Source organism: Rhea americana, unplaced genomic scaffold (genome assembly GCF_003343005.1).
Source record: "Rhea americana isolate MKP2758 unplaced genomic scaffold, rheAme1 scaffold_9, whole genome shotgun sequence".
Classification (NCBI taxonomy): domain Eukaryota; kingdom Metazoa; phylum Chordata; class Aves; order Rheiformes; family Rheidae; genus Rhea; species Rhea americana.
The window spans coordinates 9,374,895-9,402,093 of record NW_028187088.1 but is presented as its reverse complement, the minus strand read 5'-3'; the positions used below and the strand labels follow the sequence as shown (position 1 = coordinate 9,402,093).

The window sequence follows — 27,199 nt, the reverse complement described above, 5'->3', positions numbered from 1 at the left end:
AATCTGAATAGAGCAAAATATAAAGAGCAGGAGATGTTTTAACTTGTTTTAAAGAAGAATATCTGAAGCTTTGTTTGCATTCATTGAACTATAAGTTGCTGATATCAATCATTTTCCAGCAGAAAAGTAATCTTGATTTGAGACTTTCAGACTAGCAAACAGGAAGAAAAGCAACATCAGAAAATACTGGAACCAGCCATAGAAATATTCAACCCGGTTTATGAAAAAAGGAACTAAATTATTGCAAATCAGATGATGGAAGAGAAAAAATCTCCCAAAACATGGGGATGAGAAGGCAATACAGCTACACTTGTGATACTGAATTAAAAACAAAAATTGTCAAAAGATTACTATGCCCCAGCTTGCAGACTTCTACATGTTATGTTGTGATAATCATTTGGATGGGCTGGTGAGCCCTACCTAAACTGAATATATTCTTAATAGAAAAATCAGTAAAGTTCATTTTCAAAACAACTGAAGAATAAAGAAATTAAGAAAGCCATTTTATGTGACTGGTTGGGGAAAGAAAACAAGACGGAGAGAGCCCTTTCAGGGAAATCCAGGCAAACATAAAGAAGAACGTGGAGTGGAATATCTGATGAATTAGAGAAGAAATCTAAGAAGAAAGCAACTAAAGTAAGGGAGAATGGCAATGATAAAGGAAATTCTCAGATCCAGAAATCTCTTGCTGGTTGTTCTCATTCCACTTCTGCTGCTTCCTTTGCCACTCTTATACCCCAGCAGTGTAAGTACCTTTTCATTTTCTTTCTTAACAAAGTCTTTGAGTGTAGTAGGTAGTCATGCTGGGTAAGTCTGGAGTGGGTAAAAAGAAAGGTGAGGACTTAGCTAAACATTGCTTTTAGAAGTATCAAGGACTCAAATCTGAAGAACTATGAAATACAGGTCATAGAGAATTCATAACTGTTATCATCAGAGCTATCTTGAGTCATGGCAGAACTGAAGTTGAAGAACCATGGGGGAAGCAAGAAGCACTATTTTAAGGTAAAGATATGTATCTATTCTTTTCTTGCAATAGTGTGCTTGTGTGAAGGGGAACAGCAAAAACATGCCAAATAAACTTTTTTTTTTTTTTTTTTCCCCGGAAGAGGTATTTAAAAGGAATATGTTAAGTGTTCTTGTTTTTTTATTTATAAGCACGTTTGGAGGGATTTTCAGTTTAGGATGGGTTTAAAGGACAGCAATTCAAGAGAACACAGCAAGGAGCTAGGTCTCAGTAAGAGGCACATAGGACCATACACAGACTCTACTAGTCTAAATCAAGTGTAGACACCTCTCCTGCCACACTGCAGCCCTGGTAGTAGCTAGTAGATGATGGCTCAAAGACACACACAMCAGTACAAAGTGGGAAATAGTTTGTGTTTAACACGTAGACTATGGAATAGGAATGAATGTGATAGTATTCCTGACACTTTTTAGGAGTTTCTTAATATTCTTAACCCTTCTTTATGCCTTTTTTCTGCAGTTGCAAAGCACAAAATAACTGTTTTTCTACGTCATAGAGATGGTGACATTAAACTTGTCAGCATTTGCAAGGTATTAACAATTCTGCTGCTGTGGGTTCCATCGAGCTAGCCATAAATCTGACCAAATGGTGCAGTGATTTCCATCCTTTCTGTACCCTGCTAAAGATTAATTCTTCCTTTCAGCACCAGAGGATTTATGAATACTACTACTTTATCAAATAGAAGTGCAAAGGAGTAGAAATTGTATAGCACTTTTCAAAAACAAAACTGTAGGGTTTTGTTTGGAAAGAGAAACAAGATTCACAGAAAGGAAATGTTCCAACACTAATGAATTTTATGTTCCATTTTAGTGAGTTTTCCTGCCCCGAACTTCACTGCTTATCTCTTGGTTATGCTGTTATAGTAGTTTTCCATTTCTTCTACATTGAGAGGGTTTGAATGACTCTAACAACACAACCTTTAGCAGTCTTGCCAGAATCTGACTTCCATTCTGCCATTTCTTACAGACAGTCATGCTTCTCTCCAGAAACAGCAAGCCCCATCTTTATATAGAAGCATGTTTTTTAAAAAAATCTTTCATCTCCCTATCTCACTGGAAGGGTGGCTTAAGAATAGATTCTTTCTGACATGCATATGGCACTGTAAATAAAGAATGCTCTATATCCCTTGAGATCCTCTCTTAGACAGCATGAGACTCACTAAAGTGTTACTCAGGTTGGCTCCCTACTGGATTCAGAGGAATAGGGTGCAATAAGGAAACCCTTTAATAACCAGGGGAACTGTAATACCATCATATATATTTTGAAACAAAAGTTCAGTGACAGCATTCCTGCAAGAACTGTTATACAGTACACGTTCCTCTGCATTATCACTCTATACTTCATGTTCTTCTTCTACAAAGTGATATAAAAAGTTATCGAATGATATTTTAAATCCACTTTGCATATGTGTAAATGATCACAAGTRGTAAAACATAAACATGAACCTGACCCAGAGTCTTATAAGGAAAGACAAGTATTAGTAATGCCATCAAGAAAATATCTAAAACTAATAAACTCAGTTGACAGGACACTATTCAAGTGTTCTAGTGTAGTATTTACTTTGTTGCAATGCATTGACTATGATTACTTCTTAAACCTGAAGATTAAATTCCTCATCTACTGACTTACTTAAATTTTAATTTACCAGACAATTATATTTAGTTTCCTGTCTTTTAGAGATCAGAATTACCAGGTGGTTAATATGTACATTTCTACAGGGAACCAGCTTGCAGCTTCTTTGATGATATCAGCACAATTCTGGAAATGACAAAGGACAACAGTATGTGCAGTGGCAAAAGCCATCAAAGAGAGTTCATCAATACTGAGGACTCAGTATTACTTGTGGATAAGTCTTACAGGGAAACTGTCCACAGCTTCCTTTCTACTATTTTACAACAATAAATAGTTGGGTTAAAAATGTACTTGAGAGTTTTTGCTTGCTTTCTTCTTCCCTTTCCAAAGTTTGTACCTGAGCTGTGGCTTGTACAGGTGGTTTGGGACACTCAAAAGTACCTTTCAATCCCTGTCACATAAAGAAAAAAAGAAGGCATGCTTTCCAAGTTCTGGGTCCTTATTTCCTCATTGTTAGCAGTGATGGGCAAGCATTTCTACCTCCTTTTTCTTCTTTATCACCCTCTGTGATATCATGTGTGTCATGTGAATTGAGTGATCTATGGACAATCTCTTGAGATGCCAGGTCYTGTGGCCACCCTGAACCCATTTGAAAGTACATAGATGGCTCCTCAAGAGCCAGTAGGAGATGCTGAAAGGTGACAGATACGCAGCATCAGGTGATGCTGATACCTCAACGTGCAATTTCAGCTGGATGGACTCTAAGGCACAGAACATAAACAGCCATGGTTGACATGCTTTAATTCACCTCAGTTTTAATTCAYACAGCCTGAAGGGACAAAATCACAGTGTTATCCCATCTATTCAGAGATAGTAGTCTGCTTGATTCTTTGCACTGATTAACCATATGCCTGCATGCAAGATATGCATAGCACATCTATAACTGGGAATATCTTCAACCCACAGTTTATTCTTCTTTTTAACCACCTTGAGATCCTCAGATGTTTTAGTGACAAAAGTTATACGCATGATCCTCATTGTGGAATATTTTAGCCATGGCTTACTTTCAGCTCCTCTTTTCTTTTCCCCTAAGTGACTGACTGAAGATAGGTTGTAGGTCCTCCAACCATACCATCCTCACTCATTGCACTGTGTTTTCCTATTCCCTGCTTCAGGTCTTTGGGTTAGATTAACAGTCATTTTCAACTGTTCAAGAAGAAGGAAGAAGGGTGAAAATAGTTAATATTATACAGTCAATACTTCAGTCCAGTACTTAGTAGATCTAGTAACTATTAATTAAATATATAAATTCAGTTCAATRGAATAGAAAAGATTAGTATGGTTTCTCCTGGAAACAAAATTGTTTTAAAGAACTTGGAAAATAAATAGCAAAAATTGCTAGACAAGCTGATTATGTTTTTAGCAGAGAGGATCAAACTTTGTTTTCTCAATACTTGCTATCCAATTTTATGCCATTTAAAAATGTATTTTCATTTAGTTTTGTTGATACACTGATCACAGACCAGCGTATAGGATACACAATAACTTGTGCCCATTCCAGTCAGCTTTTGATAGAAATACAACTTTTCCTTTGTCCTATCCCATTACCACTGTTACTCTACTTTATTGCTACATATAGAGGGCAACAGAGAGTAACAGTCTATGCTCGAAGACTTACAGAAAACTGTTAAATGGAAGAAGAAATAGTTTGGGGTTATGCTAGGATGAAATTAATTTCATGCGTTTTGGAAAAATGTTTCTCTTGGATACATTTCTACTCCTTTAAACAAAAATCAGTGTTTTCATTATACACATTTTTTCTCTTTAGACACCTTCCATGTATCATACAGAGTCCACACAAACACTGAAGTTTGTTAGCAGAAACTTATGAGTTAAAGAATAAAAAATGTGTTATATATTTATAAAATGACCCTAATTCTACTCTCTATGGAACGTTAACCATGACATCTAATAAGAGTTTCTAAGCAGGGAGCTGACTAATGTTTTTGAGACAGTAAGCCTGTGATTCTCATTGAAAATAATTTTGTCTTTCTATTGCAGATCATAAAAATAAATCTCTAATCTTTTTAAATGATTTCCATTTTTAATTCAAAATCATTTGTCTGTTTTTACTGAGGGTCACTTGAAGCTGCTATCAACTTAACACCAGTTCTTGGAGTTTCAAACAGTACAGAAATTCCATTTCATAAAATGTTTGCTCCATAATCCATTAATATAAAAAAAGAAGACCCCAAACTCTGGTCTCATCCATTCTAACATAGTCTTTTCTAGCTTGTCCTGCTGGTTTTCCTTGGTAACAATGAAGCTCCAACTACAGTACACTTTTTTAGTGTATTTTGCTAAAGGACTCAATCATAGAGAACTAGTGAAACATGTACCAGGGAGCTTAAAATATAAACAACTCTATCATAAATGTTAAGGAAGAGAAACAAATATGCACATGTTTCTGTGTGGTCTAGAATTTCAGATGTGCTTTTCCAGTCTTGAAGGGGCAAACCAGAGCTTAGTTTGTCTACTTGTTCAATAGCACTTCAGAGACTTGTTACAGTCTCTAAAGTCATTGGAGTCTATCTGATGCAAGAAAGTAATTCTTTTTCACTTATTTTTGTGGGCCTGGTTACTTGAATTAGAAGTGTTTAACATTACACATTTATGAAATAAGGGTCAGACCAGGACCTGGCAGCTAATCTAAACCCAGGCTTCTGAATAAGCCTGGCTACAATTTTCAAGCTAAGAGAGGAAATGACATGCAGAAATCTGTCTTAACCTTTTCCCTGGGCTGTGTTCTGGCTGTTATTATTATAAGCTATACTAAGAAACAGGAACAGCAGAACATGGCCCTTCATTACATGATATAACATAACATTTATAAACGTGAGTTTAGTTAAAAGCTACTGATTCATTCCGATGAATGCAGACCACTGTATAGTCTTAGTTTAGATTTTGCCATCTTGTTTACAAAGCTGATTGTAAACAAATGGAGAGTGACACAGACTCACCGATTTGCACAAGCACGCACTGATTTTGCACAAGGATGTCTTGTTACACAGTTCAAGTAATCATCTATGAATAGCAAGTTTTCTAAACAATTGTGAATTGAAAATCYATAGACTTGCTGTGCTCATATGAAACATCCACTGAATAATGAAGAATAGATAGATGTTTAGCTAGTGTAAATCAGTGTAGATCTGTTGGCTTCCATAGACCTCTCAGTTTACCTCACTAGCAAGAGGAAATATTCCTAGAATTCTAAGCGTAATTAATAAACTGAGCCAAAGGAAAGCTCTACTGAATGCCATAAAGACATACCTATCTGAAACAATGAGACACAAGACTAGACTAGCTGTTTTTTCCTGTAACATACTGTAGCCTATCAAGCAGATACCATCTTTCTCCTTCACCAGYTGGTCCACTATGAATGCTCAGCATGGTGTTGTTAAGGCTGAATGTCCCAGAACCTTGCACAGCAGCAAATTCATTTGATTAACTTGGTGGATTCTAACCTGCGGCCTCTAAGCCCTTTGGGTCCATGAACTTCTCCTAATGTCTTTGTAAATTAATTGAGAAAATAAAATCTAATAACAAACAATTTAGATTTGTATACTGTCTAAAAAGAGCAGCCTCTCAGAGTATTTCTCAAAGCAGCCACTGCACAGATTTATATATGATATGGTGAATGAGAACATCCCCATCTGATCCTGAAAASTCCATGTTCCTGGGCTTGTCCAGTATTAGAGAAAGCTATGTAGAAATAATATCTCCACAGGCTCAATCCAAGGAGTCACAGTTGAATGGTTGGTAAATATTAGATTATAGAAATTAAACAAACTGGACAATGCACTTGGAGACATTATTTTTCTTACAAATAAGTTTATCGTAATGTTTTTCCCTAGCTCATGTGCAAAACCTTTCAGTAACATCATCTTCTTCTGTAACTGGCCTTCAAGATGATAGCCTAGATTTCGGGTCCAGATAACAGCACTTCAGGAGATCCTTACCTGGTCCTTGTCAAGCACTTTTGGTCCTTAGGTGGATCAATTCTGTGAACATATTTACAAAATCTTCAACAACATGTTTATGGTAGTAACATGTAACCTCAACGATTTCTCCCTACAGGAAGCCTCATGTGCCTATGTGCTGATCGTGACAGCTGTGTACTGGGTATCTGAAGCAGTACCTCTTGGTGCAGCAGCTTTGGTTCCTGCTTTCCTATACCCACTTTTTGGAGTCATGAAGTCCAGTGAGGTCTCTCTTTTTTTGTTTTTTACTCTCAGTTAATTATTGGAATAAAACAAATCTTAGTGGGTTAGTAAGACCAAGGAGTCTGAGAAGAAGTATACTTCTTACAAATGCATAACTTGGGCAAACCAGCGCTTTCTTTTACCAAAGAAAGATAGACATAGGAATGGCCATAACAGCCAAGAGGGGTGTCCATCCTGTCAGCTCTTGCATCATCAGCAATTTCCTACACCTATTGTATCAAAAGATTCCACCTTTCCCTGCCTCCWAAACCATGTATACAGCAATTATAAGACAAACTGGGAAGTTCCCTTTCAATTATATTTATTATAGATGATTCATACATGATGCTAGATAATTTTATTGTCCAGATGAAAGTCTAATCATTTTTTCTGCACCTTAAACTTAGCACTGCCTTTGGCCATAAGTTCTAACGTGAAAGGAATAATTGTACATATAAGTTCTGGATTTGCCTACCTCAGTTTTTGTTGAATGTCTTTTTCTTTCAGAATATGTGGAGAAGTTCCTTTGATTCTGTCTACAGATTTTTCCTGCTTTTTTCCCCCTCTTTTTTGGGAGGGGGTGTCAAACTTATTTTATAGGGACTGGAAATGCAGATAAGAACACAGTATAATATATAGCAACTATAAAGTTTTTGTATTTCTAACACAATCTAGCTCAGGCCATGTCCATAAATGAACGGGGTCAAGCAAGAACCAAGAGTTTTATGGCCTTATTCCTGAAAATGATGTAGCAACTGTGTAATATACCTAGTTACATTTCCATAGCAACACACAGTTAAGTATTTTCAGGATTTTATTTCCCTTAACACGAAGGTAAAGTACTTAGGCATTCTCATTACAAAACTCTGCAGTATATTGGAGATGCAAAATTTAGGCRCAGCCTGACAGAAATTCAATGTAATATCAAATTAAATGATATTGGAACAGCTGCAGAGAATGTATTATTTGCTTTAGAAACAGAAATAAAAACTTTTATTTTAAAATAAGCAAGTTTGATGTTGCTGCAGTAYTTCCAGTCTGCTGCTCTGAATGCCATAGAAACCCAGGGTTCTTGCCTTGCAGTTTAAGCCAAACATAACTCACAGGGGCACATGAGTCTGTGTGCTCWGTGTGTGAGTATGTGTGTGCGAGTGTTTATAAGAATATTAGCATTCACTTGTTTCTCCAAAATGATTGTGAAGGGGATAAAGAGAAACAACAGATTCTTTGTGCTGTTGGCTCAAAAGATTCCTTTCATTCAGTTCAGGGTTTGTTTTCTTTCTTTATAACAAGGTAGCAGGAAAATAAAGAAAGTTAATGAAACAGAAACTAGCAGAAGAAAGTCAGAAAATTGATATTTAAAAGTTCTGGCACACAACCATGACAGCCAAGTCTATTTAGGTCACCATGGGGATTACTTAAATAAATATAAGTAAATGCGTAACACTTCCTGCATCATTCACAAAACACCATTAGTGTCATTCTTGCACTTTTATGGAGGTGTTGGGGAATGACTGAGATCAATGGAAGAAATGCTGCTCCTGTTGATTTTAATTGTGTTTATTTGCTAGAGATTACATTTAGTTAGAAAAAATAGTTTTAATTTGAAGAACCAAYGTTTTTGGAAAAATACACCAGAAGCAGCTTGTGAGGAATTTCATTAGAACCAAATACAAAATTCAGTTAGGCTCTGAATGTTTATTTATTACTTTTATTTTCTCCCATTTAGCTTTCTTTCACATAAAAGTGCGTGTGTGTGTGTATGTATGTACATTTTCTTTTTTTTCATTTGTTACTTTTGTAGTCCCTTCACAGGACATCTGTTGATGTCTCAGTAATTCTCATGTTCAGGAACATTACCTTGGAAGACCATGTACAGTCTCTGAATTTTTTTTACCAAGTTGATTTTTTCTCAGTGAGTGGCTTTTCCCCAAGTTGATTTTTTCTCATTCCTTTTAAATTAAAGTTTTCTTTTTTAAAACTCTGCCCTATTTGCCTAGCGTAATGCAAATGGGTTTCCACTGTGAAAAGTTCTGGCACATGGTTTGTGGGTCATCACAGCAATATCCCAGTCTTTCACTACTGGGTTTAGTGAACATGTTCCAAAGGATTTTTTTTTTGGGGGGGGGGAAATAGTAAGTTCTAGAGTAGTCACAATTTGACCCACAGTTGAGCAAGACATAAGACACATAAACAGGATAGGCAATGACATTTCCAGAATGAAAAAGCATATCACTAGCTGCCCTCAGTGCAGTTTCTCTGATTGTTACAGTTTGGGCCTAGCTGGATATGATTAACTCCATGAAATGAATATCCAGCCCAAAGAAATAAGAGCTTACCYAATCTCTTCAAAGCTAAGAAACCCACTAACAAGTGGGTAAAAAACACTGTTATTTGTAAACACAAAATTAAATAGATTAAAGATAGTATTTTGACTAATGGATTCTTCAGCTTCTCCAGCTCCATGTTATTCTTTCTGTAGAGAGAAAAAATCTCACAACACCAGATTTCTACTCAAATAGCAAAATTCTTTTCATTATCCTCTGCGTAGGGTAATTACTGCTGTTTTAATTGATTGTTTCCCACTTGCCCTTAATGCAGGTGGCTGCCGAATATTTTAAGAACACAACATTGCTCCTCATGGGTGTGATCTGTGTGGCAGCTTCTGTAGAAAAATGGAATCTCCAYAAGCGAATAGCCCTACGCATGGTCATGATGGCTGGAGCAAAGCCAGGCATGTGAGTGTCTTTGACTTCAGGGTAGTTTGCGATTGACAGCAGCAACTTAAAAGAGCAAATAATAACTCAAACTTCCCCCTCCATGAGGAAGGGCTGGCTGTGTTTTCAGGCAATTGTTTTGACTCACCACCGCTTTCAGAGTTTGGAAGCTTACACATTTTCTCATCCTCTTTCTGCCACTTCTAACTCATTGGCTTTTTGTCCCATTACTTCTAGTTTTCTGTCGATTCTCTTAGTCTCTCTGCTCCCCCGTTCCCTGTTGTTTAACAAACACAAAAGCATTCTTAAAGTAACGCCGGATGTCCTGAAAATCACTAGTTCTCACCTCACACAATGATTTCCAAGTGGGGGAGCAATGGGTTTCCAATAATGAATTGTCTTGTGCTGGTTCTCAGCACAAGTACATTTTATCTGTAAACAACATAGTATTTTGGCATCCACAGAGAAAAAAGATCCAATGTAGTAATTAGTAGACTAATGGAAATGTTGGGTAAGGAGGCCTCATAAAATTTATGAAAGTGCCTCAAGCAGTTTTCATTGTGTTGTACTCCAGGTTGCTACTTTGCTTTATGTGTTGCACCACGCTGCTATCCATGTGGCTTTCCAACACATCCACCACGGCCATGGTGATGCCAATCATGGAGGCAGTGCTCCAGGAGCTAGTGAATTCAGAGGAGGAGCATGAGGTCATCAGTACTGCAGGCAGCACCATTACTGAAGAAAACAAGCCAATAGGTATTTCCCAATATTGCCCATTATTTTCTCCTTCATTAATCAATGACCAGAATTGTGTATTATTAAAGTTGTACTGAGGTCAGCGCTGTCTGGTTTGTACCGGAAAAGATGCTGATTTGTGCTGTTGCTTTTTCTATAGAAATTTCTTTCGTAGTTTGAAGATGTGATTAGAGAGGTGGAATTGGGAGACTATTTAGATTAAATTAGGACATGCACATTATGACATCATGTGTCATAATTTCTTATGTTGCAGAATTTCTATGGAGTCAGAAGGAGGAGATGTTGTCTGGAGACTAAAGAAGTACTGAGAAATCTCTGGGAAGAAAGAGATAGAAATATAGCAGAGAATAGGCTCCTCTGGATCCTAGAGCTGCCATGGCTATCATGTGCTCAGTTACAATTCCACACATTCYTGCTCTTCTGGGCTGCTCAGTTCAGAGAGGGTACCAAAAAAAAAGTCTCTGGGATAGATAAGATGTCTAGGGTTATTTTTGTTCATTCTAAAAAGAGAGTTTTATGGAGTGCCTCCTCAGCAAGTCTGCTGATGATACCAAACTGGGAGGAGTGGCTGATACCCCAGAAGGCTGTGCTGACATTCAGAGAGACCTGGACAGGCTGGAGACCYGGGTGGAGAGGAACCTCATGAGGTTCAATAAAGACAAGCACAGGGTCCTGCACCTAGGGATGAACAACCCCATGCACCAGTAAAGGTTGGGGGTAGATCTGCTGGAATGTGGAGAAGGATCTGTGAGTCCTGGTGGACAACAAGGTGACCATGAGCTATGACARTGTGCCCTTGTGGCAAAGAAGGCCAAYGGCATCCTGGGCTGCATTAGGAGTAGTGTCCTCAGCAGTTCAAGGGAGGTGATCCACCCCCTCTACTCACCSCTGCTGAGGCCACATCTGGAGTACTGTGTCCAACTCTGGGATCCCCAGTACAGGAGAGACATGGAGCTACTGGACAGAGTCCAGCGTAGGACTATAGACATGATTAGAGGCCTGGAGCACCTCTCCTATGAAGAAAGGCTGAGAGAGCTGGATCTGTTTAGCTTGGAGAAGACTGAGAGGGGATCTTATCAATGTATACAAATGTGTTAAGGGAGGGTGTCAAGAGGATGGGGCCTGACTATTATCAGTGGTGCCCAGCAATAGGACAAGAAGCAACAGGCACAAACTGAAACACAGGAAGTTYCATCTGAATATGAGGACCCACTTCTTTACTGTGAGGGTGACAGGCTATTGAGTCTCCTTCTCTAGAGATATTCAAAACCACCTGGATGTGATCCTGTGCAACATGCTCTAGGTGACCCTGCTTGAGGAGGGAGGTTGGACTAGATGATCTCCAGACATCCCTTCTAACCTCACCCATTCTGTGATTCTGTGATTTCTTCCCAGAAAGGAGGGATTGTGTGTGGGGGGGAGATCTCTCTTTCTTCTTCTTTCTTTTTTATTTCTTTTATTTTTCTTTTCTTTTTTTCAGGCTGAGTAATGATGTTATTTAACCCTGCTGAACTTCTGTCATGTTAGCCTTAGATCATATAGACATGATTGTCTTTTAATTGCCAGAAGAATGTGAACAGGACAATACAGAACAATAAAATGCTGCATGAGGTCACAGAATATCTGAGAATGTTCTTCCTAGCTTTTGTTTGCAGTAACTCTTCCATGTTCAATGGTGTGCCTCTAGACTGAAGCCCAGGGACTCAGCTCAGTTGCCACCTCAAGAGGTGACAACTTCTCTTCTCTCATTGCAGGTCTCAGCGAAAAGCATGGCCAAGCTTCACTGGAGCTTATCTTCATCAATGAGGAGTAAGAATGAATCCTGTACATCACGACTGGAGATTTGAGCCCTACACAGGTTGCAATGAGATGGACACAGGACTAGAGCCAGGAAGGGAAACAGAAGYATACAAATTAATATTTTAGATGTGATTGACAACAAAGGCTTGTATGAGAAATGGGATTAATGTAATGGTTTGGATCTCACTCGAGCTCACCGGTATTCATTTATTTTTTAACACTATGGTCATTTAGAGGGAAGGGAAATGTTTCTCAGGTTTTGAATGACCTTTTAAAAAAATCTGTGTTTGTGCKGTATGAGAGAGTGCTGTCAGCAGATTTTTGTTTCTGTCTCCTGATGAAATAGTGATGGAGAGGATCCAAACAGTGTGGAGTGCCCATGGGACATGTCTCAAGGAAGACAGTTATAGAGGATTCCATAGGAAAGCTTTCAACTACCAAGAGCATTCAAGAGACAGATGTCCAAGCAGAGGGAAAAAAATCTATAAAATATTTCTTTTAGTAATCCAAAGTTCTCTAGAAGTTTGAAACACTAACAGTTTTAACCACTTTTCTATTTTGGGTAAAATCCAGTGGAGAGAAAAGAGRTGATCAAAGAAATGACTAATTAATTTAGAAAATTAACTAGCATTTCAGGATACTTGGGAAAATGTACAAAGCTATTGTCCCCAGACTATTTGACAGGACAATTTCTAGGGAGTACATTGTTACAAGGAGCAAGAATAAATTGCAATCCTTCCCTGAGTGCTTTCTATTTTATTCACAAATACTCAAAATAAAAGAGAAGTAACTTCAGGTTACATACTTTAAAAATTACTTAATAATAAGCCTTATCATCCTAACGGTACATCTTGATGGGTTTAGGTTAACTTGGAAGTTCTGAGTAGTTTTCATATTATCTGGACACTAATGGGTTCTCCTGTAGTCCCTCCGTTGTTACCTCTTTTTAGCCCAGACATATTTTCTGTGCATTATGGAATCAAACTCTCAGTCAGGCATTTTGCCATTAATCACTTTAAGACCTATTAAAAAGTATGTAAGGGATATTTCATAACAGAACCATTATTAAAATAGTATTGCTTGAAAAAGGGCTTGAAATTTGGTGGGGAAAAATAAACTAGCTAATTCTATTTTMTGGAATTAAATATGATTTCAATATCAAAGTAAAGGTTTAATGAATTGTTTGCATGGCCCACAAGCCTCACAGGACAGATTTTAGTGAAAGCTTTAATGTGGTACAGGAAGGTACTCAGAAACAACATTGAAGAGATGGTTGGAAGAAGAACAAGAGTAGAACAACACAGCAGTAGTGTTGCATTGCCTGGTGGTTCAGTACATTGTGAATGCAGTCCAATCTTAGAACGGAGTTTACTATCAGAAATGCATATTTTTGCTTTTGGGGAGGTGGAACYCCCATTGCTACACAGCTAGATCTAGAACTATGTAATATAATGACTCTTCCTATCTAGCCAAGATACTAAGGTATCTTGATACTAAAGGTACTAAGAGGTACTAAAAATGGTGATCTTTTTGCCATTTCAACAGACACTAGTTCTTCCGCAGAAGTTTCACTTACCTGTTGTGTCTGTCTTTTGAGGGAGGAAAAGAGAGGGTGGCTTTATTAAAGCATATTTTCCTTTCTTTGTTTTAGTGCTACCACTACGGATTTCAGCTCCTTGATGCATACTAAGGTATTGTCATAGGTAATACCTGTATCTTCTGCGCTATACTGTTTTGTAAAGCAAGATCAAAATAGCCTACACAGTTCTGCAGCAAATACTGTAGTTCCTTTATTTTAAACAGAAAGTAGTGATTGCTGGCAAAGAGCGTATGTCACAGAACGTCCTACTTTGTGTTTATCCTATCAGCCTGCTTTTGTAGATCAAGATGGGGAACACTGACTCAGTAACGTTTGTTTTATATATTATTGGAAAGCCTGAGATCCAGTCAGTAGATTTACTCTGGGTTAATATAGACTCTAGGTTTCTTGTAAGTTCAGAAATAACTTTTTACTGTCCAAGTATTGCCAGCTTCTGCAGCTGTGACTCATGAGTCAGTCAGAACAACATATACATCTTAAAAATCACAGCTTCTAGTAAAGAGTCTGTTAGATTCTACTATATAGTAGAGAAAGAAGACCTAAATTTACCATAATATAAATTTTAATCCAAATTTAAAATAAAAAACCTATTCTTTTAATTCTTAGTTTTTTCCAGAATAAAGTTTATAACTAAAATTGTAGTAGATCCGTAGAAAACTTACTACCCAGGAGATTTTAAAAGCACAGTCACTTCTAACCTAAGTGTCTCTTGGAACAGAAGAAAGGCTAATCTAAAGGCATTTGCTTCCCCGTAGAATATGAATGGCATGCACATGATAGCCAACCCTATTGGGAMGGTGAAATCCAAAAGCAATGGACAGCACCTACCTCAGGTAAGGAGATATTAAACAGGACAGGTGAGGGAAAGGACAGATGTAAACATCATCTGCTCATCACAGCTTCATATTTTTTCCTTGTAACCTTGAATCATTGTTCATCACCTTAGAACAGTCAAGGCTTGGTCCTGTACCAGTTCTTGTTCCCATTTAGATTCCCCTATCATGGGTATTTTCAGAGGATCCTCTCTCCGTAAGATATTTCCCAAGAACTGGTATAATATTCATTCAGCTTCACATTCAACTATATATTCGTAAGTTTACCCTTCTATTTGACTGTTTTACTCACTCGTTTCTGCAAAGCTTCTCCAGGAAATAAGTCAACACAAAACTAACAACCTCTGGTGCTTAACACCCTACTCAGAATCAAAACAATAGTGGACATAGATAGATCCTTCAACTGTTCAATGAATGGGTTTGACAGTCTCAGTATCCACCTCCTTCCTGTCTTGTCTAATACCCTCAAAATCCCCCAGAACAGCAGTCCTTTGCAATAGTCAGAAAAGACTAGGCTAAAATTAACAAACATGTCTGCATTCATAGTTGAAAAGAATCTAAATTTATAAATCTAAAAAAGGTTTTGCTCATGATATCTAATTTCCTCTTATGCCCAACCTATCTTCCATACACATTCAGTGGTTATTTTGCAGCTAATAAGCTCACTTCACTTTTAGTCTGTGGAGATTTGAGCAGGGATACCATGATGAGGATGATAGACCTACAGCTTCACTGATTTTATCACATAAACCCAAGTCCAAATTAACAAATTGAAAAAAAAAATGTCTACCTCACTTGCTGCCTTACTCCTGATCCTAAATTACAGCCTTGGGTTCTATGTGGTTTTGACCTAAGATGTTGTACCTTTATTTCTAATATAACATGTTGATTTACATTTACCAACATGGATACTTTCTGCTAGGGAAGTTTCTTCAGAGCAACATTTTCTTGCAGCTTTTTCTCTCATCTTCCCACCTCCCAGTCTGTTATCACGCACTTTTCCCATTACTAGCACTCTATTCTTAACTAAAGGCTCTTAGCCAGTACGAGTGCAAAAAGTGCACCAAGCATTTGTTTGGTGGCTGCTCATAAACCTCAAGGATTATGGATTCCTACTGCTGAAATACTGCAATCCCTGCAGCTCACAAAGGCCGTCGTACCCAGCTGAGATTCCAGTGAGAACTGTAGCAGGGTCAAACAGTGATCAAAAGTCTGATTATTGTTTGTCCTACATTTCTGCCACAGATCAAGCAATTTCAGTCGTGCAGGTTTCTAGTTCTGATCCCAGTTAATCCCCACAAAGAAAAAAGCTTGCGCCCTCTTATGCAAACCTCTTGTTTCTCTGGACTCAGTAGTGCCTTGGCATTGGAGCGGGCTGGGCTGTTATACTCTACTGCTTTCTTTGGTGAATATATCTCTTTACAGGCTCAGATACTGGTCCTGCCTCCTAAGCCAACAGAACTGGACTTGACCACTAAATACCAGTATCAATCCAGACATGACCATATGGTCTGTAAATGCCTTTCACTAAGTATCTCCTATGCTGCAACCATTGGAGGACTGACAACCATCATAGGGACATCCACTAGCCTCATATTCTTAGAGCATTTCAACAAGTAAGTGATATTGTGCATGTGTGAGGATAGCAACTGGGTCACTACCACTTCTGTGGCTTTCTCAGTGGTTTATTACCCTAGGGACCTCTTGTAAGCTAGTCTATTTGAAGGGAAATTTTCTTTCTTCTCTAAAGTATTACTATGGGCTAATGACTGAAATTGGAAGCTTTAGTTCCTACATACCCATGTCCTTCTCCCATTCCTCAGTATGTGATAACATTTTCGTTTTTTCAGCAATTACTTTTGATACTGCTAATTGAATAACATGAAGGGAGCAGGTATTCCAGAAAATTAAACACTAACTAAAATCATGCAAACATAATGAAGAAGACAAAGAGAAATGCATGTGAAGAAGAAATGTCACAAAATCAACCTTAAAGTGTTCTAGGCATTCTTAGAAAGCCAGCTCTGATGATGAACCTGGGGCACAATTAGCGCTACTTGGGCTGCTTCAACAAGTAGTGAAAAAATAAATAAATTWAGAAACATGGCCTTGAACCTTTGCTTCAGAAAAGATGGGAAGCAACTCTATGATCAGCTAAATATTTTCTTTATCCTGTGTGCCTGGCACTCTGAAGGACAGGAATTCCACCTCCTTCAGAAGAGGTAAAGAGTGAACTAGTGGTGTATCTTCTCATGCACAGATAGGCAGCCAAGTTCAGATCTACTTCTCATATTCTGTTGCTGCCACTGCTGCCATTATGCCCTGGATTTCTCTCTCTGAAATGGTGGTAACAAAGGAAACTGAATTTGGAATCCGTCTTCAGCCCAAACATTTGAATTTCACAGCATTTCCAAAGAAGATCTTGCTATTATGACACTTCGATGAATCGCACATCAGACATCTTTGTTAGAGCCCAGTATAGTCATTATTTGTGTGGTGCATGGTAAGATATACAGAGATTATGGGCAAAATCATTCTCAGCTCTACAGACAATAAAAAGAGTTTTAATGATAACCTTAGGTAGGCCAGGATTTAATTTCTGGTAACTCTGAAGGCTTTTTAAGCTGGTTAGACAATCCAGGCCATCTGGTYTTAAGGATGTGAAGTGCTATATGGCTCATCTCTTGGTCACGCATGGTCAGATGATGCATATTCTTCAGAAAGGGGTTTCACTATGCACGTGCAATGCAGCAGCCAGTCATAAATACATTCTGATACAACCTTTTTACTGTACCATGACAGATTTATATACATACACTTATATACATACATAACTAAGTGCATATATGTGTGTGTGTCTATGCATGTTGAAGGTGTCTGTTCTTTTACCCTTCCAATTTCTTATGCAACTTTTGTTTCCTTTACAGTCACTATCCAAATGCTGATGTGGTGAATTTTGGGACCTGGTTTTTATTCAGCTTCCCCATCTCCCTCATCATGTTGGTCCTGACTTGGTTCTGGATGCATTGGCTGTTCTTGGGTTGCAAGTGAGTGCAAGTTACTAAAAATATGTGGATTACAAAAGCAGAACACTGTGTGGCTCTATTAGAACACGTCTCATAATGGTGCTCCCTGTCACAAATCACAAAAACAAAAGCATAACTTTCTTCTCTGTGCCAGAACTATTACAGGAGACCATCCTGTTCCTTATCAGAGCTGTATAGGCAACATAATACAGTGATGTGAGTAGAACATCTAGATATTCCTGATAGAAATCCTTACCACATATTTCACTGACTTTTTGACTCATAACAGTAGCCCTGTGTGGACCAAAAATCTTGTTAAAAGTCTTTTTGGAAAAGTGCAGCTGAAAAGATCAGTGGAAGAATAAGTGGAAGAGAGTAAGTTATTTCTCAGATTTCTTCCCAGCTCTACAAAGCAAATGTAAAACCACTTAAAAATAAACAACTTCACATATATTTTTCTTTAAAGTGGAAAGGACTCATGGCCTAAGAGACAAATACCTTTTGATATTACCAAGTGAAGAAAATAAGAACAAGGTTCTGTCTCCTAGTTCATTTATACCATGTCTTCTCTTTGCAGAGACACTCAGCAAAGTTAATGAAAATTGACTAAATGTGTGCATTCAGAGTGGATTAGCTAATCTGCATTAAACTGTGGTGCAGGTACWCTTATTCAGAATTAAAGTGGTCTTAATTTGATTTAGTTTACTCTAAAAAGTAAGGTGATCTGACATCACTAATTTATATCACTTAAGAAAATGTATAAGTTGATAATGACTTCTGCTTGCTGCTGACCTTCACTAGATTTGAAGGGGTAATTTAGAGGTGAATATCTGTGTCCYCTCAGTCAGTTCCCTGAGTCTTGTAGTTCCAAATTAAAGGAGCAAGTAAATTAGGCTTTCTTTTTCTTAATCTTGAGAGGAAACAGGTTCTAACATGATCCTCAATTTTTTTTTTAATTATAATGATTGAAATTCCACATTGCATCCAAGACCTCATGCTGATTAATGTTTTTCTAAAGAATACCAGAGACTGCAGCATTATTGACTTCTTGAGAAGTGCTTTTTGATTCCAAGACTCTTTAATCTCTGGCTCCTGTTCACTGCAGTTCATTAAAGAATATATTATGTCGGGAGCTTGACTACAGTGTTTTGCCTTCACATCTTCCCAAGCCAAGCAATATGGATAAAATGTTRAAACAGCAACCTAATTCCTGTGTATAAATGTTTATTGAATTCCAGTAATGTTCATGGTGCATATTCTTTTCCTAGAAAGCACAGTGTAATCACTYTGCTGTTATTTGACCCACCGGAACAATATCTCAGACTTGCTTTTTAGGCTAGAAAGCCTTATGGCAGGCTCTAGACTAGATCAAAGGAGAAGGGAAACAGGCCTACCAAATAGTTAATTCCAGGAAAGCAAAGTGAAGGCTAGAGTCACCCCTTTAGAACTGACCATTAAAACCTTGTATAGCTCTTCACTTCCAGTAGTGTTACTGCTGGTGGGTTTTACTGGAGTCTAATAGGAAAGTTTGCAAGGATATTTAAGTAGTTGGACATGCAGGACAATGCTTAGTGTGATAAAAACAACAGTGTAGATAGATGCCCGGTTACAACAGAAATGAAAAGCCTACTTAAGACATTTTGTAGATCAGACAGAGTCTATCTGCATCTTTAACTGCACAAATCCCTTTGAAAATCTGGCCTGAACCAGACAGATGGATGGAGATATCAGTCCTCTAGTTCACTAGTCACATAGCATGGAACTCTTGTGGGGTAACAAATGATATATTAAAATAGCAGGAACTTTAAAAACAGGCTGTTCTGCTTCCAATGTATTTTTGTCACTGAAGTCCAGCTGCTGCATCCTATTTCAGAACAGTTTAAACTGCAGAGGTTTCCCAAACTACACCACACTCCTCTGCGTGACAGATGGTATAGCAGAAAAGCAGAGCGCTGTGGCTCAAAGTACAGCTAGAGGACACTATTGGAAAGAGTAAAAGGAACAAGCTAAAGTGAGCTCTCAAGCTTCTTCATTTCAATCAGAAGTGTCTCAGCTTTGTTATAGTTTAGCAWTCTGTATAAGCTGAGGTCTTCATGTAATTTGCATATAAATATAATGCAAGTTTAAATGTATTCAACTTTAAAAGAGGCTTGTCCTTCTATTTCCCTGATAGAAGTACACACATTTTTCACCACGACAAAACACTATGCTGATTGTCTTGGCATCTCTGGCAGAGACAGTGCATTCCTGCACTGACTGTGTCTGATTTAGAAACTGCTAGAAATACTGAAAGTAGCCTTGTCAGTCCCACAGCCAACTCGCAGAAGTTACTGGGATTTCCAGGAGAGCTCTCACCCACCGCTCAGTGTGAATCCCAAATATTCAAGACAAACATAAACTCAGAAGCCAGACTGGGCCTCATATGTGTTGAATACCCTTGTCCCGAATGGAAAGTGTACAGCTCTCCCACAAGAAAATCTATTCATAGATGACCTGTGTCACAGTTTTTCTATGGGATGGTGCAAACTAGCCATAGCCTTTGAAGATTTCTGGCACCGGAAAGATCTGGCCTCCCCAGGCAGTGTGAGGAGGCCTAGGGAAAGGGCACCTAGCCACAGCTCTGGGCAGCTCTGCAATACCAGTCAGCATGAGTCAGAGCATCTCAGGGACACACAGCCTTCACACTGCCTCTGGCAGGGTGTCTCACAAGTCTTGGAAACCAAACTGCACAAAGATTACACGCAATAACTTCCCTTCCCATTACTGTCAGCTCTTGCCAAAATCACACCTTCTCCCAACAGCCCTTGGCAACTAAAATTTTTATTTTGCTGTGTTGATGTTACTTTRTAGAACATCTTCTTTTCATTTGACTGCCTTCTCTAATCTTACTGTGCTATTTACTTCAGTTTTAAAGAGACATGTTCTGTGAGCAAGAAGAAGAAGACCAAACGAGAAGAAATGTCAGAGAGAAGAATTCAGGAAGAATATGAGAAACTGGGAAATGTTAGGTAAAACAGATCTTCCTTCTTCAAGAATTTGCCTCTCTGGTAGAACCATCGTTTCATTTTGTCCTCTGCATTGCTTTTGGCTCATGTAGATTATATTTAAACTGTCAGTATTGTGTCAATTCAATCACATATTTATTTTGATGGAGAGAAGTTCACTATTAGCAAAGGCTTATCTCCCATCATGAGAAGTTYTGTCTTCCCAGTTGGTGATGATCCTTACTGGTGATAGCAAGAAATCTTTGTTAAAAAACTTATTTTGCAGGAACTTCATTTTACAAAGGGATGATACCTGATAACATCAGCCCTTATCAAAAGATTTTTGTGCTGTTTAGCTGAAATTTTAGCAGATGAACTCACTGAATTTTAGCATAATCAACTCTGAATCTAGATCTTTGCTCACACTGTCTCTAAACATGAAACTATGAAACCAAACTTAATTTAAATCTATCATATATTAAAACTCAGTGCCCTCAAGCCACCTTTAATCTTGTACTCATTCCACAAGTTCAAAATATTTGTGCTGATTTAATTGCCACCTGCTGCTTTCTACAGGCTTCTAAAAAATGCAATAGAATAGTTTACAATGCAACAGCAACATGAGCTACCTTGTTGCAGTATTTCATCTGATAGTGATGCAAATACATAAAAAGCTCATATAAATATCTTTCTTTAGGAATTGGCCATGAACAACTGAACAACTGAACAACTGAAGTACAAGTACAGATAATGGCATATTTAGCTTTATTCTTTACTGGGTGTAGTAGGTTATCAGCTGGCACCCAGATGTAGAATTCTGTAGTTCAAACTATTCTTCCTTTCTATTTTCCTTATAGATTTTTTCCCCCTTTGTTGGAACTAATTTCTAATTCCTCAGTTCTGTAATTTGCTCTTGGGTTTTCAAATTGACCTTGAATTTGATTCCTTTTTTTTGCTGTTGTTTTTTTTTTTTTTTTTTTTTTTTTTTTTTTTTTAATTATTATTTTGTTTCTAGCTATCCTGAGATGGTGACTGGGTTTTTCTTCATTCTGATGACCTTGCTTTGGTTCACTCGTGAGCCTGGCTTTGTACCAGGATGGTCATCCTTTTTTAAGAAGTAAGTGAAGTTCCTTAAGTAGCAGTAAAGGAATATGGTCTTGGATGTGCTGACTTTCTGCAATTACTTTTGGCTATCAAATATCATTAGCAACTTTTAACAAGGTGGTAAAAAAACAAATCTTCTTTCAAAATTAAGGATTTTTGCTTTTAAAACTACAGTTCTTCACACAGCAGCAAACTGTATTCTTCTTTCTTAGCAAGGCAAAGTAAACTAATTACAGACGGTAAAATAAACATAATTCTAAGATAATAAATGAGAGGCTCATATTCTGAAGTTAAAAGCAAATAACATTTTAATGCATTCATGGAATAGCTGCCACTAGGATTCTTTTTGGAATAGATTACTGTTATAATTCAAATTAAAACCTCATGGGATTTTTTTTAATGTCATTTTGAGGGAACGATTTTTGACAAAAAACGCATTTTTGTAAAAATAAGGTTTATCAGAAACATTTTTATTTCAATTAAATATTAGACAGAAAAGTGACAATTATACCTTTTTTCAAATAATGTTCAAATAACTTATATTAAGAGTAACTACAGTAAACAATACCTATCAATGTCTACATGAATAGAAGYGAAAATTTCTTTCCACTTCTACTATATAAAATTATTTTAATCTTTCATTCTAATTCAGATAGAAAAGCAATATCTAATATTGAGATTGTTTGATGCTTTTTGGAGTTTAGCACACCTCAAAGTACTTTTTCAGACTGCACTTTGAAAATAACTATTTAAAAGTAATATTCAGAATCAATCTCCAATTAGTTTATACAAGATTACTTGGGCTTTTCCCCAGAATGTGTTTACTGTTTATTCCTTCTAGTAAACATAATATTTTTCTATAACTAGAACTTTTATAGAAATCAAACTTTTGGTTTCTATAAACCAAAAGTGATCTTTTTGTCACTGCAATGTTAATAACTGCTGAACAGAGACAATTTAATAAATGGAAAAAAAGAAATRCAACTCCACTTGTAACTATTTGCTTGCAGCCATGTCCCTTTTTGGGGAATGTCTCTTGTTAGTGCCTTTTTATGACAACACACTGTTTCTTTCCTAGAAAAGGCTACCGGACTGATGCCACTGTCTCTGTATTTCTTGGTTTTCTCCTTTTCCTGATTCCAGCAAAGAAGCCATGTTTTGGAAAAAGGGAAAAAGGTGAGAAGGATGTGGCAAGAACGAGATATGACACATTTTCTAGTGTCTTTAAGGATATTTTTCTGCTGTCTGTTAAATGGCCCAAGAACAGATTTTATATTGTGGAAGGTCAAGGTTCACTTTATCCTCTGATACCATTCCTWCCTGCATCAAACACCCTTTTTGGTGCCTTAGTTCATGTATTCTCATCCAGCAGATTACAAACAGATCTTGCATTTATGGCCACCATCTCTTCTGTSTCTACACTGAGTTATCAAAACCTAGGACAGAGGTTTATGAAAGGTTGAAATGCAGTTCCATATTAAGAACTGTAATGGAGAGGTTTGAAAAATTGACTGAAGAGAAACACTAGTAAATATTTTGATCATTACTTGTATAGAAGAACTCACTGGTAATCTAATCAAGAAGATGTAAAAGAGATCAGTAGATGTCAGTAGACTGAAAAGCTCAAATTTTTGCCAGTGTAGCTGTCACAGTCTTCTTGGTGATAATAATTACTCTTATTTCATATTCACATTTTGGTAGCTCTCTGAGGTATCAATCAGTTTGCTGTGTCAGAGTTTAAACAGCCATGCATGAAAATAGAGCTTCCTGCCGTTAGTCTTTTGTAGAGATTATAAATGTATATAGATATGTTTATTTCTTATACTGAGATGCCTGCAGCAGTTAGGTAAAAAAAACCCTCTAAATCCTACTTCAAAAAGAAAACTCARGTATCTAAAAATAATACCCTCAGATAAAATCTGGCAACATAAATGAGCTTTATCAAGCATTATGGGTTACTGGAGAGAGAAAATATCTTTATTTGAGTAAAAAAAAGAAACATTGTAACTCCATCTTTCTAGTCTACAGATAGTTAGGACACAAGTGTATGTAACAGAAGACAGTCCTTCAAATACCTATACTATAAAACATAGAGCTTTATCTGCATCAACGGAGCAGCCAAGGGAAAGTCAGAGCATTTGGAATCAATATGCTACACTTCCTGAGGCTGAGCTAACCAGAGAAATAGGTTACTATCATCTTCCTTATCTATTTCTCAAGATAAATCCCACAGATTTTTACATTATTATTATTAGTGTGAAGYATGCAAAGATCTCTACAAAAATGCCAGTGTGATATTGGTTACACACTTGTTTTATTTTGATATAGAAGAAAGCGAAAGGTCAACAGACATTAATACGTTTGATCCGATCATTACCTGGAAGGACTTCCAGAAGACCATGCCCTGGGAGATTGTAGTGTTGGTTGGAGGTGGTTATGCCTTAGCAGCTGGATGTAAGGTACTGAGCTAGATTTTATCTCACCTTATAAAAAAAAAAAAGATAAATCTGGATTTTTAGTACTCTAGTTCRTATGCTGAAGTAAAAGGTAGGCTCACACTTTGTGCCTATTCAGTTCTGATTTTCTGCCCATCGACAATGCCTATCAACAGCTTGTGCCATTTATTACCAAAAGACACATTTGTGTGTCTTTTATGTTATGAATAACAATTTGTTAGGCACTGGACTGAAATCTAGTTTAGTCATCAAAAGGGAATGCAAAGAGTATTGACCTAAACATTGTTTATTTGCTGGTAGGATTCTCTGCTACAAGAGAATCATCTTCCGTAGAGAAGAATTTGGTTTAAAAATATCCAATGTATTTAATAATTCTTGCACTTCTGTCCTTTCCCCAGACCTCTGGCCTCTCCACATGGATTGGACGCCAAATGTTGTCCTTGAGCAGCCTTCCCTACTGGGCTGTAACACTGCTAGCCTGCATTTTGGTGTCCCTGGTAACGGAGTTTGTTAGCAATCCTGCAACCATAACTATCTTTCTGCCTATTTTATGCAGCATGGTGAGTAAAAACAATGATACTTTTAGACTGTTGTTTCCTGACAGGCTTGTGGAAATGCTTCGGGAGGTTAGGTATTGGCTCTCTGAGAGCATGGAGCCCAGTATCTGTTCCCAAGCTGTTGTTCTGCTGTCTTGGGTTTAGGAGAATTAATGAACTCTGCCAGCCAAAAGGCCTGAAAGCATATATTAGCACAGGGAAATGTATTCAGCACCTCTCAGGAGAGGTAAAAATACAGCTCCTGCCCTAAGGGGTGCATAATGTAAACATGAGGGAAGTTGAAGACGAGAACTTCAGCAAGATATTTGGTGAAACTCATAAAAAGCTTGAGGGTTGGGATACTCTTCAAAATATTATTTTAAATGTGTTTTTCATTGGTTAGTAGTCACCTACTCACTACTTTTAAGAGAAGGCTGTAAAAGTGAATTTTATATCAGATTGAAACGTGTTCAAAGATGAGGCCTGGTAAGTATGCTGGCATCCAACATGAGAAGCAAACAGAGATGCTTGTAAGGGACAGAAAAAATCAGGGGACTGATGACATAGGCAGAGGAAAGAAATACAAGTTACATTCTGTACTGGAATAGCAGTCACAGAAATCTGTCTTAATTTCTTTTCTTTTATGTAATACGAAACTTTACTTATTAGGAATGCAGGTAATGAATCATGTTTCCCTGTTAAAATAATTGTATTGAGTAGTCCCAGAGTATGCTACAGTGAACAGCTCTGGGGTAATATGAAGATACAGTCAGATGAAAATAAGTAATTACATTAGAATGGCTTATGAGCTCAAATTCACCCCTGCTGAGCTCAGAAAGAGATCTTCTTAAGGCAGTCTCTCTTTTTTGACTGCAAAAGAAGCCTACAGACATTTCCCTCTCTGAAAAGAAGCTAGCATTCCCTTTCATTGCAATATAAACCTAATCCATGGCACTGCAAACTAAAATGCAAAATTTAACAACCACTGAAGGCTGTAGTGGAAGAACAATTCTTTGGACTATTCTAAAGAATATTCTAACATTATCAGCTCCTCACAATCTGAATTGGACCACAAACACCTAATTTTTCTATTCACAGTTCAGAAGGACTTTAGAGAAAGTTTTCAGTATCTTCCACAGCTGAAAGAAGTTTCTCATGTCAGTTTGTTGTGATCTCTCTTGGATGAAGACAGAAAGCAGGATCACTGATTAGAACAAGAAGAAACAACACAGTGACATGGAGAACAAGTGGGAGAAAGAACAAGGAAGATCTAACAGAAGTAACGTCCACCACCTTCCAGTGTGAAATGGCTCAACAAAAACCCATGGAGAGTTACCAGCTTCAAATCCTACCACTACCCAATTCTAAAATACAAGAAAAATATTGAGTCTCAGGTTTAGATATGGGAACTGAGATTTGTAGAATCTTGTTATCATCACATAAAGCAGAGAAGGTCCTTTTATCCTAATTATAAGCAGTGGCCTTTAACGGTTAAGTGAAACTTCTCCCCTCCTCTCTCCTTCCAGTCAGAAACTCTGCTTATCAACCCTTTATATACTCTGATTCCTGTCACCATGTGTATCTCCTTTGCGGTGATGCTGCCAGTGGGTAATCCTCCAAATGCCATTGTCTTCAGTTATGGGCACTGCCAGATCAAAGATATGGTGAGTCTTGAAATCAGGTATATCCTCTCATGCTTTATGCAACCTCAACATCTTGTCCCCACATCCAGCAGCCAATAATAATAACATTATCYGTGTTAGTATAAAGTCATATTGATCTGCACTGCTGTTATTTTATAGGAGCTGTCAGATTAAGAACATCTACATTAGGATATACAYATTTTTCACCTTTTTTTTTCAAATTAATATAATAGCCTAAAGAGCAGAGTGCTTGAGGAAGTTGAGAGATTACAAAAAATGAGATTTGCCACAGAGTTCCATATTTAATCATGCAGTCACCCTGCTATGTGTGGTTAAAATCCCCATTCTGACAGTGTGATTGAGATATCCAAGTAACAAACTAAGAGTCTTCTGATGAGCTGCATATACCTCTGAYTAGCACTCCTGAAGTCTCCCACAATATATGTTCTGATACACAATGTTCATTGGGCTTTTTATGGCTCTAGAAATCAGTATACATACTTTATCACTATACATAGAAACCAACAGACACACATACTTTATGTAAATATATTCTACAAAAAACAAAAAGTGCTTGGGCATGCCCTTTCTTCACCGTGCACCCTTTGCCTTCTTTCTTCCACATTGACTATTCTTGATCAAATTATCATTGGTCATGCTCTGTTGTGTTTTGTTTTTTGCAGGTGAAAGCTGGCCTGGGTGTAAATCTGATTGGTCTAGTTGTAGTCATGGTGGCAATTAACACATGGGGAATTAGACTCTTCCAGCTGAATACATTTCCAGAATGGGCAGTGGTCAGTAACATCACTAGCCAAACATAATTTGTAATGAAAACAAAACAAAACAAAACAAAACAAAACAAAAAAAACATGCAAGACCAAAGTGA

The 27,199-nt window shown here is 37.5% G+C and overlaps 1 protein-coding gene across 2 annotated transcripts; it reads left to right on the top strand.

The window, feature by feature from the left end:
• The first annotated feature begins 646 nt into the window (after window positions 1–646).
• SLC13A4 (solute carrier family 13 member 4) lies at window positions 647–27,199 on the top strand. Of its 2 annotated transcripts, none has more exons than XM_085323957.1 (16): window positions 647–745; window positions 6,734–6,862; window positions 9,460–9,596; window positions 10,150–10,331; window positions 12,086–12,140; window positions 13,783–13,822; window positions 14,487–14,564; window positions 15,990–16,180; window positions 17,492–17,611; window positions 20,497–20,598; window positions 21,590–21,691; window positions 22,757–22,854; window positions 24,007–24,137; window positions 24,533–24,694; window positions 26,197–26,334; window positions 26,997–27,199. In XM_085323957.1, the coding sequence occupies exons 1-16, from the start codon at window positions 647–649 to the stop codon at window positions 27,132–27,134; spliced, it is 1,902 nt and encodes a 633-aa protein (XP_085180083.1). In that variant the 3' UTR covers window positions 27,135–27,199. The 2 variants fall into 2 exon arrangements, with proteins under 2 accessions (XP_085180083.1, XP_085180082.1); XM_085323956.1 differs by having other exon boundaries at window positions 22,757–22,896.